The sequence below is a fragment of the Sitophilus oryzae genome, unplaced genomic scaffold (genome assembly GCF_002938485.1).
Source record: "Sitophilus oryzae breed Bouriz unplaced genomic scaffold, Soryzae_2.0 scaffold_172_pilon_pilon, whole genome shotgun sequence".
Lineage (NCBI taxonomy): Eukaryota > Metazoa > Arthropoda > Insecta > Coleoptera > Curculionidae > Sitophilus > Sitophilus oryzae.
The window spans coordinates 10,586,783-10,601,753 of record NW_022146424.1 but is presented as its reverse complement, the minus strand read 5'-3'; the positions used below and the strand labels follow the sequence as shown (position 1 = coordinate 10,601,753).

Here is a 14,971-nt window from a genome sequence, read left to right as displayed (position 1 = left end):
TTTCAAACTTTCACCAAAATTTTAACATTTTGTTTTCCCTCGTATAATTGACAGATGAGAACTTTCAGTTTTAATTTAGGAAGAGCTACTAAAAAGTCAAATAATTTAGCTACAAATTGCTTAAAAATTCATCAAAATCGATTCACTAGAACACAATATACATATAAAACTTTAAAATACATCAACATTTTAAGGTGAGTGTACTTATTATAATGCACAAAAAATATCAATATGCACATTATTTAAATATTAAGAAAATAAATGCTACTTTTTAATATTAACCAGTAACATCCTCGGATAATGTTTGCTATTATAATAAACCATTGCAGAAAATATCGATCCAGTATATAGCATATGTTAACCATATTGCACTCTAATAAAGATATACATTGTATTTTGATCAAACCATTATATGACACATATTCGTATTACTCTACTCAGTTAATTAATGCATATTATGGATTGATGCAAAAGTAATATCAATTATTTATTTTATATGTAATATTATTTATGGCAGTGCTAAAATTAAGTTCTGCTCTTGAGCTGTATTTAATTTATTTTATTAATAAATGCTGATAAAAACAATATCTAATTAGAGAGACTCTTTTTTGCTCATTTATACAGGGTGAATCTTAAATAAAAGCAAATATTTTTAGGGGTAGTATATTTCAACCCCAGAAACACCTCTATGAGTTTTTCTTTCGCGAAAAAAAATTTGAAAAATGTTTTGGATTTTTTTTTAATTTTCAGTTAAAAAACATAATATCTTTATAATATGACAACATAGGTAGTAGATTAAATTTACATGAAAGAAAACCCAGAAAATATCCAGTGGTTTCCCAAATTTAAGCAAAAAAATAGTTTCTTTTTTAAATTTTCAAAGTAAAATATCTCGGTATTTTGGACTTATTTGAAATCGTCGAGACTCGTCTGGGAATGAGGTCAGTCAAGTTTGCCCCCCGTATTAGAGGAAATTCAAAAATAAATATACCACTATTTTGCACACATTTTGCACACTTACTTAAGAGAAACCAGGGCCGTTTTTTAAACGGGAGGCAAACTTGACCGTTCCCCCCATTTGTTAAGAAATTGATTTATTTATATGTACATCAATTCAGCTAATTTTGCACAATTTTGCACACCTGTTTTTGAATTTTGCACACCCATCTGACGAAAGTTCTAAGCGGTTGAAAATTTGAAATTTCCCCCCCATCTGTCACGAAATTGAATTTTGTGTATATCAAACGAATCGGCTAATTTTGCACAATTTTGCACACCTGTTTTTGAATTTTGCACACCATCCTGATTAAAGTTATGAAGGTTTGAAAATTTGCAATTTCCCCCCATCTGTCACGAAATTGAATTTTGTGTATATCAAACGAATCGGCTAATTTTGCACAATTTTGCACAGCTATTTTAGAATTTTGCACACTCTCCTGACAAAAGTTATGAGAGTTTGAATATTTGAAATTTGTCCCATTGTGTGTGAAATGTCCCACTTAAAAATACATAAGTATGAGTCATATTTCGAAAATGATAGATCTCAGTGACGTGAAAAGCTGCACGGAACTTAGATTTCACCTTTTCGATAATTTATAGCTTTCATAGAAGAACATTTATGAAACTAAAGATTCTACACACAGATTTGTCCTAGCCCTCTTACTTCCTGAAATACCTGGCAAATTTGAAAATTTTGCATTTTTCGACAACCCTCATATCTCGGTTATCCTATAACTTATCGAAAAGGTGAAGTCTGGGTTCCGTACAGTTTTCCACGTCGCGTCGCTGAGATCTGTCATTTTCAAATATGACTCATACTTATGTTTTTTAAATGAGACAATTCACACCCAATGGGACAAATTTCAGATATTCAAACCCTTATAACTTTTGTCAGGAGAGTGTGCAAAATTCGAAAGTAGCTGTGCAAAATTGTGCAAAATTAGCCGATTCGTTTGATATAAACAAAAGTCAATTTCGTAGCAGATGGGGGGGAAATTGCAAACTTTCAAAACCTCATAACTTTCGTCAGGAAGGTGTGCAAAATTCTAAAATAGGTGTACAAAATTGTGCAAAATTAGCCGATGCGTTTGATATAAACAAAATTCAATTTCTTAGCAGATGAGGGGGAAATTGCAAATTTTCAAACCCTCATAACTTTCGTTAGGAAGGTGAGCAAAATTCTAAAATAGGTGTGCAAAATTGTGCAAAATTAGCCGATTTGTTTGATATAAACGAAATTCAATTTTGTAGCAGATCGGGGGAAATTGCAAATTTTCAAACCCGCATAACTTTAGTCAGGAGAATGTGCAAAATTCAAAAACTGGTGTGCAAAATTGTGCAAAATTAGCCCATTCGTTTGATATAAACAAAATTCAATTTAGTCACAGATGGGGAGGAAATTTCAAATTTTCAACCCCTTATAACTTTCGTCAGGAGGGTGCGCAAAATTTAAAAATAGGTGTGTAAAATTGTGCAAAATTAGCGGAATCGATGTACATAGAAACAAATCAATTTCGTAACAAATGGGGGGGGGGGAACGGTCAAGTTTGCCCCCCGTTTAAAAAACGGCTCTAGTTTCTCTTAGGTAAATGTGCAAAATATCATTTATGGTGTGCAAAATTGTGCAAAATGTGTGCAAAATAGTGGTATATCTCTTTTTGAATTTCCTCTAGTACGGGGGGCAAACTTGACCGACCTCTGGGAATGCCTGGGTGAACTGGGAGCTCTGGCACGGAGCAACAGAATTAAATTATTCTGGGTGCCGGGCCACGGCGGCATCTAAGGCAACGAAAAAGCCGATGAGCTAGCTAGGCAGGGATCATCGGCATCCTATCTTGGTGCAGAGCCAGTACTGGGAATACCCAAATGTATGGCCCGTAGTGCACTAAAACTCTGGATCAGGGAAAAGCACAATATCCATTGGAGAAACAGACAGGGGCACAGGCATAGCAAGGCTTTTATCCAAGAACCTAGCTCTAAATCCGCAAAAGTACTGCTAACGCTTAGCAGGAATAAAGTGCGGATTATAACAGGCCTCTTGACAGGACACATGGCTGTCAAGTGTTAGATACCTGAACAAGCTCAACCTGTATCAAGGAAGTCTTTGCTGCAGACTCTGCGATAAAGATCCTGAAACAGCGGAGCACATAATATGTCAATGCGAGGTTCTCGATCGCAAGCGACACTTTTTATTTGGGAAAGCTAGGCTAGAACCGGAGGAACTATGCTCCCATCCTATCAAGGACCTATAAGCTAGTGCAGGGCACAGGGATAGGAGAATGGGTGCAGATATAGAAGGGGGACAAACATAATAGGACTCACAGGTCGCAGTGTTTCCGGCAGAGGACGGCCCCTTGTTATGGAAAAAAAATATCTCGGTATTTTGTTTGGACTTATTTGAAAAACAGTAACGAGAAAACGAAAACATGTTTCTTTTATCGAGATCTAAGCCCTGAAAATATCTGCACTTATTTAAGACTCACTCTGTATATCGAATAAAAGTATTTTTTGAATCCTTTTTAATAACTGATAATAATTTCAATTACCATTAATTATTATTGTAGATTTTTTTCTAGCCTTTAACTTGATCTATCATAATGGCTTTAGAATTGATTAAATATCATGCAATTCATATTATACCGTATGATCGAAAAGAAACGTCGTCAAATACAACTGGGGAATGACAATCGATGATAATTTTAGCGAGATCAACCTCTAAACGTCAGTTACTAAAAATTTACATAAAACTTATAAAAAAATAACCCTAATTAAAGAGCGGAAATACGAAAAGGGGTAAGTGGTAAATATTATTTTTTCGAGATAAATTAAAACACAGTAGAACTGAAAATAATAAATTTTTAAAATAACTTTTAAAATACATATAATATACTGTTGCGAGCCGGTGTGGACTCGACCTAACCTCACAATATGGCCCGCCCTCGGATGACCTTAACATCGCATAGACACCGCAATGATTCATTCGTTCGAGAAGAATCGAGACCCACTAGAATGGACGCGTACATACGAGAACATTCGAAAACCTTCTCTATGCGCCTAACGATCTTTGGACTATTCTAGATTTCTTTTGCTGTAGGTATAAAAGCCGGCGGCAGTGGCCTAGAGAGGGCAGTTATAAATATACCAGTGCAGTTGACGCGCAAAAATTCAAAATAAATTCTTAGTTATAAATCGTTTGTAAATAGTTCTATAAGTCTTTTATCGTTATTGTTTTTGTAAATTAGTGTTAAATAAATAGTGTTTAAATAAATTGTGACTTTCTATCCACACGGAACCGACGAAAAACGTAACAATTGGTGTCAAGTGTGGCGTGTGTGATAGACTAGAAAAATAAAAAGACTGAAAATGGCTTGAAAAAATTGTTGAAAGACTTGGAAAGTGTCCGAACTGAAATGCATATTGGAAGAGAGAGTGCGAGACAGATGGAAAGAAAAGCATTTTGCAAGCTAGACTGAGAGACGTTTTGGTGGAGGAAGGTGAGGATCCTGACACATTTTACTTCGAGCTGGAAGGTGACCTTGACTCGTCATTGAAAAATTTGCAAGACAATTTAAACGGCAATTTGAATAATTTAGAAGATAAAATGATGAAAAATTCCCAGGATTTAATTAATATTTTAGAAGATAAGATCGCAGAAAATTCTAAAGACATACAGGCCAGCTTTAATAATAAAATACTTAATTTAGAAGAAAAGATAACAGAAAATTCCAGGGAATTAGAAGAGAAGATAACAGATACACAAGACAAAATAACACAAATTGAGGACGATGTAAATAAAAAAATCGAAATTTTAAAACAAGAAATAGAAAAGGCCAATTCACCAAAATGTCAAGAAACATCGGAGGCACCGAAACTAGTCGAAAATAAGTATATCTCAAAGTCAGTTATTAAGCCTCCACAGTTTGACGGAAAAACCGCTTGGGCCAATTATTTTTGCCAGTTTGAGGCCGCTGCGAGAGCGAACGGATGGACAATCGCTGAAAAGGCTACCGCTTTGACTGTCGCACTGCGAGGAGATGCGACTGATATCCTGCAGACACTGTCACCATCGGAACAGGGAGATTATCAGCAATTGGTACGACATTTAGAAATGAGGTACGGCCAAGCTCATTTGGAACATGTCTATCATTCACAGCTAAAAAATCGCATTCAAAAGTCAAATGAGTCTCTGCAGGAGTTTGAAGCCGACGTAGCCCGCCTGGTTCGCCTTGCGTATCCTGCTACGCCCGAGAATGTTATGGAGCGGTTGGCAGTACAGACATTCTCCGATGGCTTACGTGACAGGGAGACAAGGCAAGCGCTTCTTCTAGCCCACCCAACGCGCTTGGTGGATGCTTTAGCACGTGCCCTAGAATTTGAGGCCGCGAAACAGTTCTCGGTCTCTAGTGAGAGTACGGGCGGTCAACCAATGTTCCGACAAATCCGTGGAAAGCATTGTACGGAAAGTCATGGAGGAGTACATGGGCAAGAAAGGACCGACTTGTTGCTGGAATTGCGGCCAGGCAGGACACGTAAGAAGTCACTGTCAAGAAAAAGACGTGGACTCGGTTTCGCCAAGTGTCGAATCAAAGGGACACATATGGAGCAGTACCCAACAGGTTCCAACGAAAACTGTTCAAGTCGCATCGCTACAACACAAGTTCAACAGCATTTTTGTGGCTAGTTTCGTGGATGGAGAGTTACGGACCATGCTGTTGGATACGGGTGCGACCAAAACGATCATCAGGCCGGATATCCTTAAAACATCAAAAAGGATTAAAACAACACAATGGCGACTACGTACAGCTACAGGAAGCTGCGCTCTCATCCATGGAGAGGTAGATCTTAATTTTGTTATCGGAAGCACCTGTTTTAATCATCGAGTGTTAGTAGCAGACATCGAAGATGAACTTATTCTCGGAATGGACATCGTGACCACTAGAGGTTTTGAACTAAACCTCAAACAAGAAATTTTGAAAATAAATGAAGAAGAAGTGGTTCTACATCGAAAATGTGAGGAGACGCTTCGCGTGGTAGTAGCAGAAGATGTTTCGATCCCTGAGCGCTGTGAGATATTTTTGGATGGTCGCCTGGAAGGTAAAACGAATAATGGGAGTATTATTCTGTTGGAGCCAAGGAACCATGACAGCGAAATAGGACGAGGGGTCGCTGTTGGAAAACCCCTGCTACGAGCGAAGAAGTCTGTACCGGTAAGAGTAATGAACACGAATTATCATTCTGTATCCTTGAAGAAGGGAACCCTGTTAGGGTACTGTTGTTCGGCCTCCTCAGTCATTCGAAGCGTGGAAGCCTCCAAAGTTTCGATTTCAAAAATTCCGGACAAAATGGTTAAGGAGTTAGTAAACGTTAAGGGATTATTTCCCGAAGATAGTAGAAAATTGAGAAACCTGATAATCAAGTATCAAGATGTGTTTGATAAAGGAGAAGCAGGACATAGAGGTCGTACCAATTTAGTACAACATAAAATTGACACCGGAGATGCACGACCAATCAAACAAAATCCGAGTAGACTGCCGCTCGCCAAACGTGAAGAAGCTGACAAAATCCTTCGAGAAATGAAAGAAGAGGGTGTCATCGAACCATCTAACAGCCCGTGGACATCGCCGGTAGTACTAGTAAAGAAGAAAGACGGTACCACCACGTTCTGTGTTGATTATCGGCAGCTCAATAATGTTACAAAGAAGGATAGCTATCCCCTGCCGAGGATAGACGATACTCTAGACACGCTGGCGGGGTCGACGATATTCTCTACTTTGGATCTGAAGATATTGGCAAGTCGACATGGCGCCAAGACAGAGAGGAAACAGCGTTCTCGGTGGGCTCCGGACTGTGGCAATTTACTGTCATGCCTTTTGGATTGTGCAACGCGCCAGCTACCTTTAAGAGACTAATGGAGTCTGTGTTAAAGGGACTATCCTGGACTACCTGTTTCGTGTACCTGGATGACATCATAGTGGTTGGGAAATCCTTTGACGATCATCTGAAGAATTTGGAAGAAGTTTTCAAGCGACTAGGGAGCTCTGGTTTGAAACTTAGCCCCAAGAAATGTCATCTGTGTCAAGAAAAGGTACACACTACTTGGGCCATGTAGTCTCCTCCCAGGGAGTTGCGGTAGATCCACAGAAGACCAAGACAGTGGAAGAGTGGCCGATACCCAAAGACAAACATGAACTACGAAGCTTTTTGGGACTATGCACATACTATCGCCGCTATGTACAAGGTTACGCCACCATCGCAAAACCATTGACCAGACTTACCGAAGGCGAGAGGCGTTTCTCTTGGGACTCAGATTCTGACGAGGCATTCCGAAAATTGAAGAAAGCCCTGACTAGTGCGCCCATACTTAGCTACCCTCTTGGCAACGGAAACTTTATATTGGATACCGACGCTAGCAATGTTGCGTTAGGCGCTGTTCTGTCTCAGATCCAGCATGGTCAAGAAAAAGTCATTGGTTATTTTAGTAAGACCTTGTCAAAACCGGAAAGGAACTACTGTGTAACCAGACGAGAATTACTAGCAGTAGTTAAAGCAGTGGAACACTTCTACAAGTATCTCTATGGAAGAAAGTTCTTGTTAAGAACAGACCATGCTGCTTTGAATTGGCTGTTGCAGTTTAAGAATCCTGAAGGGCAGGTAGCTAGATGGATTGAACGATTACAAGAATTTGACTACGACACAGAACATCGAGCTGGGGCAATCCATCGGAATGCCGACGCACTTTCCAGAAGACCTTGCGCTAAGGACTGTAAGCATTGTTCCCGAGCAGAAGAGAAAGAAGTGAAACTCCTAAGAACAACTGTGGTTAATGATAGTTGGCAACCCGAGATCTTGCAAATGACCAAACCAGTGACCCAGAATTAGGTTTAGTAATTAACTGGAAAACACAGGCCAAAGACCAACGTGGGAAGAAGTTTGCAGATATTCGCCGAACGTAAAGTCGTACTGGGCCCAGTGGAATTCCTTGGTAATAGATAACGGACTACTTCGCCGTGTGATCGAGCGACCGGAGGGACAAGAAGAGAGAAGGCAAATCGTCATTCCAAAGAAGAGGGTCCCAGAAGTCTTGGAGGAAGTTCACAATGGAACCAGCGGTGGACATCTTGGTGTTACCAAGACACTTGGCAAGCTGCGTGAACGGTTCTACTGGGTGAACTGCAAAGAAGATGTGAGGGCCTGGTATAAGAAATGTGACACTTGCGCAGCCCTCAATGGGCCATAAAAGCGTGGTAAAGCCCCTATGCGCCAGTACAATGTTGGCAGTCCCTTCGAACGAATACCGATCGACGTGGCTTGTCCTTTTCCGGAGACGAACGATGGCAACAAATACATTGTGGTACTAATAATGGACTAATAACTACTAATGGATTACTTCAGCAAATGAGTCGAGGCCTACGCGTTGCCAAATCAAGAAGCGTCCACCGTTGCTGATGCCCTTGTTAAAGAATGGATCTGCAGGTTTGGTGTTCCCATGGAGCTTCATTCAGATCAGGGAAGAAACTTTGAATCCAATCTGTTCCAAGGCGTCTGTGAAATCCTGAACATCCGAAAGACCAGGACGACTGCTCTACATCCACAATCCGATGGGATGGTTGAACGCATGAACAGAACTATCAACCGTTATCTGGCCAAAATAGTCTCTGACCACCAAAGAGACTGGGACAAATTTCTTCACCTGTTCCTGTTGGCCTACCGTTCATCCGTCCAAGAATCTACAGGGCAAACTCCAGCCAGCATCGTTATGGGACGGGAAGTGCGCCTACCCTGTGATCTGAAATTTGGTTGCCGACCGGGAGAAGTCGCCGGAGAAGATTATGTCCACACACTACGTCAAAGGATGGACGACATTCATCAGAGAGTCCGCCTAAATATTCAAAGTGCTAGTGACCGAATGAAGGAACACTACGACATTCAAGCTGAGCATGGAGGATACCAACCAGGGAAGTTGGTGTGGCTATATAACCCGCAGAGACGTCGTGGGTTATCTCCGAAGCTACAATCCTCGTGGGAAGGGCCATACGAAGTCATGGATAGAATTAATGACGTCGTATACCGTATCAGAAAATTGCCAAAAGGAAAACCGAGGGTAGTCCATTTCAACCGTTTGAGCCCCTACCAAGGCGAAATAGAAGATCGTGCTGGGACCGTGAGAACCTGCAGCTTTGATCCCCCTGATTCGGAGATGTCCTTTGACGATTTCATGGCCCGATACAACAGCAGTGAGAAGGCTCGCTATGGTGTAACCAAAGAAGATCAACGAGACCTCTTTTCCGTGCCTCCTGATTATTCGCTCGCTCATTGTGTGGCTCGAGATTTGCGGATGTCCAGAGGAATCGCTGCGACGTTCAATGAGAAGTTTGGGCGTGTCGGAGAACTACGCCGACAGGATCCAGAGGTTGGAAGCGTCTTGAGGCTAACCGACAATGCACATGGTCAAGCAAGGCACATCTTCTACCTGGTCACCAAGGAATGGTCCCCGAGTAAGCCGACTTATCTCAATCTCTGGAAGACCCTGATTGAACTGAGAGAAGCCCTGCTAAACAACAACATTGCACGATTAGCCATTCCGAAGCTGGCGTGTGGACTCGATGGTTTGAGTTGGCGTACAATAGTGATGGGCAAAACTGTTATTTTTAGATAACAGTTGAAACTGTTATAGTTATTTATAAAAAACAGCTTAAAATAATAGCTTAAAAATAACAGGTTTCTTTATTTTACTGCTAAATATCTGAAAGAGTATGAGACGGTCATCGCCAGGCGTATTAACGCAGTTGCAAGTTATAATGACGTGCTCGGTGGTAGTATTTCCAGGGTGTCAAAACATTTCTAATTATCGATTGTTATTAAATACCTCTCTAAAACGGTGGTTGTTTACAAATAAGCTGTTTACAAATTGCGATATAAAAAGCCAAAATTCGGCCACTCGTCTATAGTATACACCTACGCCCTGCCCCTCGATCCGCGTAGATCCCCGAATTGCGTAGCAGTGTACAGGGTGCATTCACTCGACGGGCGAGAAGCTCTTAGCGTTATGATTTTACCATTTGCGGTCAAAAATAGCAATATAAGAAAATGTGTAGTATATTCTTCATAAGTGTAAACCAACTACACACTAGGAGTTCGAATTAATTTTACACTTAAACTAGCGTGTACCCGCGACTTCGTTCGCGTCGAATTTAATGACTAATGGTGATGATAAAGCAGAAACAAGAATTTCCATTAAATAACAAACTGGATAAAATTTTCTCACATTTGGTTAAAAATAAGCTTTCTAACGTCGAGCAGTTTAAACAGAATCGTCGTTAATCAATTACTCAACTTTTTTGGAACACCCTGTATGATTTTTTTTAAAAATTTCAAAATATGTAAAAAACAAAATAAATTATGCGTGTCCAGGCGTTTTCCCGAAAGACTAACCGTTTTTAAATAACAAATATTGTAATAATTGAGGGCGTTTTCACCCTGTTGAATTTGAGATTCGAGAAACCCCTCCTTATCGAACCTCAACCCCACAGTCAATCCGTTTGCAAAAATCAGCTTTAAACGTCCAGCAGTTTAAGCAGAATAGTGATTACTCAATGGTCATATTTTATGAAACACCCCTGTATATATTTTTTTAAAAAATCTTAAAATATGTAAAAACAACATATTAAAATATACGTGTTTTAAGAGTTTTGAAAACTCACCGGTTTTTAAATAAAAAATATTCTAATATTTCAGTAGTTTCTGAATTCCCTTAGAATTCGAGTTTCGAAAAATCCCTTCTTATCGAACCTCTACACACTAAAGTCAACTGTTTTCAAAAATCAGCTTACGTCAAGGGCTTTAAGCAGGATCGTGATTAATCAATGACCAGATTTTTCAAAACACCCTGTATACATTTTTATAAATCTTAAAATATTATTCTGAAAATTTTTCAGAATAAATATATACCTAAATATTGAAACTTAATAAGTAAGTACTGAAACATACATGCCACATAATATCTCGACCTCCGTCCGCTGTTGTGCTTGCAATGGGGTTGAAACAGAATGTATCTAAAACAACTGATGCGTTATTCCCTCAACCTGTTTTGAACCTCCATCGACAATCGACCGATGCAGCAGCGTTCTTTCCCACACCTATTATCTCGTCCGCCGCCCTGTTATGCTTGTGGGTCAGTAGTTGAAAACAACATATCTAAAAATGACTGCTTCTCCAACCTGTTGCGAGCCTCCATCGACAATCGACCGATGCAGCAGCGTTCCTTTCCCACTCCTGTTATCTCCACCGCCAGGCGTTCTGCGTCTCCGCAACTGTTTCAAAAACCTGCTTCTTTTCATATCCTATTATTTTTAAGCTGTTGTAAATATCATTGGATTTGGTATCGACCGAAGCAGCCGCTTTTCCTCCGTTGTCCGTTGAAACGCCGCCCAAATGATGGTTGACGAAATAACATGTTTTCCATCCATACTAAGCTGTTTTTTGGAATTGCTTCGAGCAGCATAGAATTTCGAGGTGATGCAGAGCGCCGACGTTTTTCCTTTCACGAGCGGGCCGATCTCTACGTGTCGTTATTTTATATCTGTTATTTTTAAAAGTAGTAACGGTTATGTTATGTTATTTATAAATAATTGTTATAAACAGATAGTTAAATAACAACCCATCACTAGCGTACAACTGAACATGATTGAAGTCTTGTTCAGATTTTTACGGGAATCGAGATCCCTCGTTTGCTGCCACAACCCAAAGCTGAGATCGGGAGAGAAAACTGTAGACTGCTATTTCTACCAGACTCTCGCAATGTACCAGGGGCCAGCTTTGCAAATACCTTCATCACCGTATACATCTCGGGACGAGCATGTGCCTAAGAAGGGGGCAGTGTTGCCGGTGTGGACTCGACCTAACTCACAATATGGCCCGCCCTCGGATGAGACTTAACATCGCATAGACACCGCAATGATTCATTCGTTCGAGAAGAATCGAGACTCACTAGATCGGACGCGCACATACGAGAACATTCGAAAACCTTCTCTATGCGCCTAACGATCTTTGGACTATTCTAGATTTCTTTTACCTGTCGGTATAAAAGCCGGCGGCAGTGGCCTAGAGAGGGCAGTTATAAATATACAGTTGACGCGCTAAAATTCAAAAATAAATTCTTAGTTATAAATCGTTTGTAAATAGTTCTATAAGTCTTTTATCGTTATTATTTTTGTTCATTAGTGTTAAATAAATAGTGTTTAAATAAATTGTGATTTTCTATCCACACGGAACCGACGAAAAACGTAACAATACATAAAAAATAGACGCTTTCACTTGGCACTGGTAACTGTTGTTATAGGACATGCAGCATGGTATTTATATTACGTTTCTAATGCAATAACTTAATATGAAAAATTGTGGCACTTGCCCCCTTTGATATTTCCACTCTTCAATTATAGAAAAATTAAAAAAGGATAGAACATTTCCAAACACACAAATCTATTTAAAAAAGTATTTTTTTTCGAATTTTAAATTACACAATTTAAAAATCATTTTTACTCAATATAAAAAAAATACAACCTCGACAAAATTAGTCTTTGACGCCGTTTTTTTTAATAGTATGGTACTGGCAAACATGATATGTTATTGAAGAAGAAAAAGTATTAAAAATAGTATTATACAGGGGAACAGTTTGAGAGGTATGATCGGGAAATAATAACTCAAATTATGTAAATAAATACTTACCCTCGCTTCATGTAAACTGTGTTCGATAACGTTAATCACGATAGCCAATACCAAGCCTACCATCAACAAAAATGCACTCAAAAACAACAAAATCCTTTCTAGAGTTGATCGTACCACCCATAATTTGACACCAGGATAGTACCTTATGTGGGTAACGCTCGTACTAATTCCTATGAGAAATGTGAATGAGAATGGATATTACAATGATTAAAAATATGATAAATAAATTACCTTCAGTTAGCTGAACACTGTTCACACTGGCATCATCTCCAAAATCTGCATGTGTATATCGTGTCATCTGAAACACAGAGAAAAAGTTAATTATTGGATAATAGTTGCTTTAGCTAAAAATAGTAAAAAGCCGTTTAATATATAAAAATTAATACACAAAGAACTCTCACAACTCACAACCGATTTGCAATTGATAAAAGTTTGATTTTAGACTTCCGTTTCCTTAGTTATTAATACACAGTACAGGCATTTAGAGATATTTAAGGGGCGTTTACACGAGTCAAGTGATTTGATCAAGTCACTTGAATTCAATTCGCATGAACGTCATCAGTGACAAATACAGAGGGGGGCCTATGGAGCCAGGCCCCCCCCCTAAAATCAATGATTTGGGTTAAATATTAGGCTTTTGGGTTAAAAATGGCGGCCTAAAAACATATTCTACATTGCTTTTTATCCCCCCTCCCTAAAATAAATTCCTATATCCGCCGCTGAACGCCATATAACCGTCTAAACTCGACAAATCTTGTCAATTGATCAAGTAAATTGATTCATGTCTTCATGGCATTGATGAACCTGCAGGTTTACGTATTTGAAGTAGTAAAAACTACGGAGTAAAACGTCTTTACGCGCGATGGGAGTAAAAAGTCAAGGCCGCGACACACAAACTAGCGTCACGCCAAGATCGCCAAGCGTCATAAAAATTGTAACGATCTTGTAGAGTCGTAATTCTGGTCCTTATTTTCATGATATTTTGACGACGTTTCGTGCACCACGAAACCGCATTATCAATGGGTCTTTGCAGCGTTGTAACCAGTGGCGGACTAAGGGGGGGCGGAAGGGTCGGTCCGCCCCGGGCCCCGTCTTTTAGGGTGCCTCCGAATCTTAATAAGTAATTTTTTATTCAACTGGCAAACAAGGCCAATATGTGTTCAGTAGTTATAAAGCAGTTTGTAGGTGGAGTATGCAAACCATACATATACGCCAACTATAAACAGCATAAATGGAAACAGATATTTACTTAATTATCAATTATCAGGCCCCAGTAATTGTCAATGGCATTTTCTATTTAGGAAATTAAATCCAGGGGTAATTTTCTTTGTTTAAAATATCGAATAATTATAATTTTTTTATATATTTTGAGACTGAATTTATTTATTTGAGCTTTTAAGTTATTTTTCAATGGTTTTATTATTTATTTTTAATGAATAAACATTTTAAATTACAACCAACGCACAGCATAACTTGTATTCTAACATTACTGATGATGAGCAGTGAAGTCTTTAGTATAACAGGGGCCACGGGCCTGAGAAGGGACTGCGAAGGGACCCCTCGGATCTTGGAGGACTTACAAAATCGCGATATTTTGTCGCGGTACTTCCCTGGAAGCATTTTTAAGAAAAAATATTTAAAATTTTTGGCCGAAAAAAAGTACCTGTCAAAAAAATTTGTACAGCCTAAAAGTCAAATTTAGTGATTATCACAGCCCCTGTGACATAGATAGCCACATGTCTTCTCTTTATGTCACAGTGGCTGTGATAATCACTAAATGACGTTTAGGCTATATACATATTTTTGACAGGCAGTTTTTTTCCTCCAAAAATTATAAATATTTTTTTTTTCAAAAACGGTTAACGTTAGGTATAGAGTGTTTAATATCAAAATTCATAAAATTTCACAGAGAATTTAAGTATGTAATAAAAAATGGGGTCACCCATTTAAAATAAGAAAGTTGCTGTCAACTTCCGGTACTTCCGAAAGTGCCGCCATATTGAAAATATTTTTAATGGATAGATCTCATTGTGAAACAATGATATGCACAAAATCTCGCATCTATAGGGAAATTGGAACAACTTTCGTAGCACGTCATCAATGACACTATGCGTCGTCTTATGGAGTTTTTTAACAAGAAACCACCTCTTAAAGCTTGGTTTTGAAACACCCTGTATTGTATTCGTATAATTATGATATTAGGGAGCATAAAATGATTCATTCCTACAGTTTCCCTAATGACGAATAA

At 39.1% G+C, this 14,971-nt stretch overlaps 1 protein-coding gene across 8 annotated transcripts in view; it reads right to left on the bottom strand.

The window, feature by feature from the left end:
• Nucleotides 1-14,971, bottom strand: part of LOC115881742 (endothelin-converting enzyme homolog) — a 95,655-nt gene that overhangs the window by 45,250 nt on the left and 35,434 nt on the right. For all 8 annotated transcript variants that reach the window (XM_030899373.1, XM_030899371.1, XM_030899372.1 and 5 more), the window contains 2 exons: nucleotides 12,955-13,021; nucleotides 12,724-12,893 (listed from right to left, as the gene is read on the bottom strand). In XM_030899373.1, coding sequence (XP_030755233.1) covers nucleotides 12,724-12,893; nucleotides 12,955-13,021 — 237 coding nt within the window. The remainder of the gene's footprint in view (nucleotides 1-12,723; nucleotides 12,894-12,954; nucleotides 13,022-14,971) is intronic.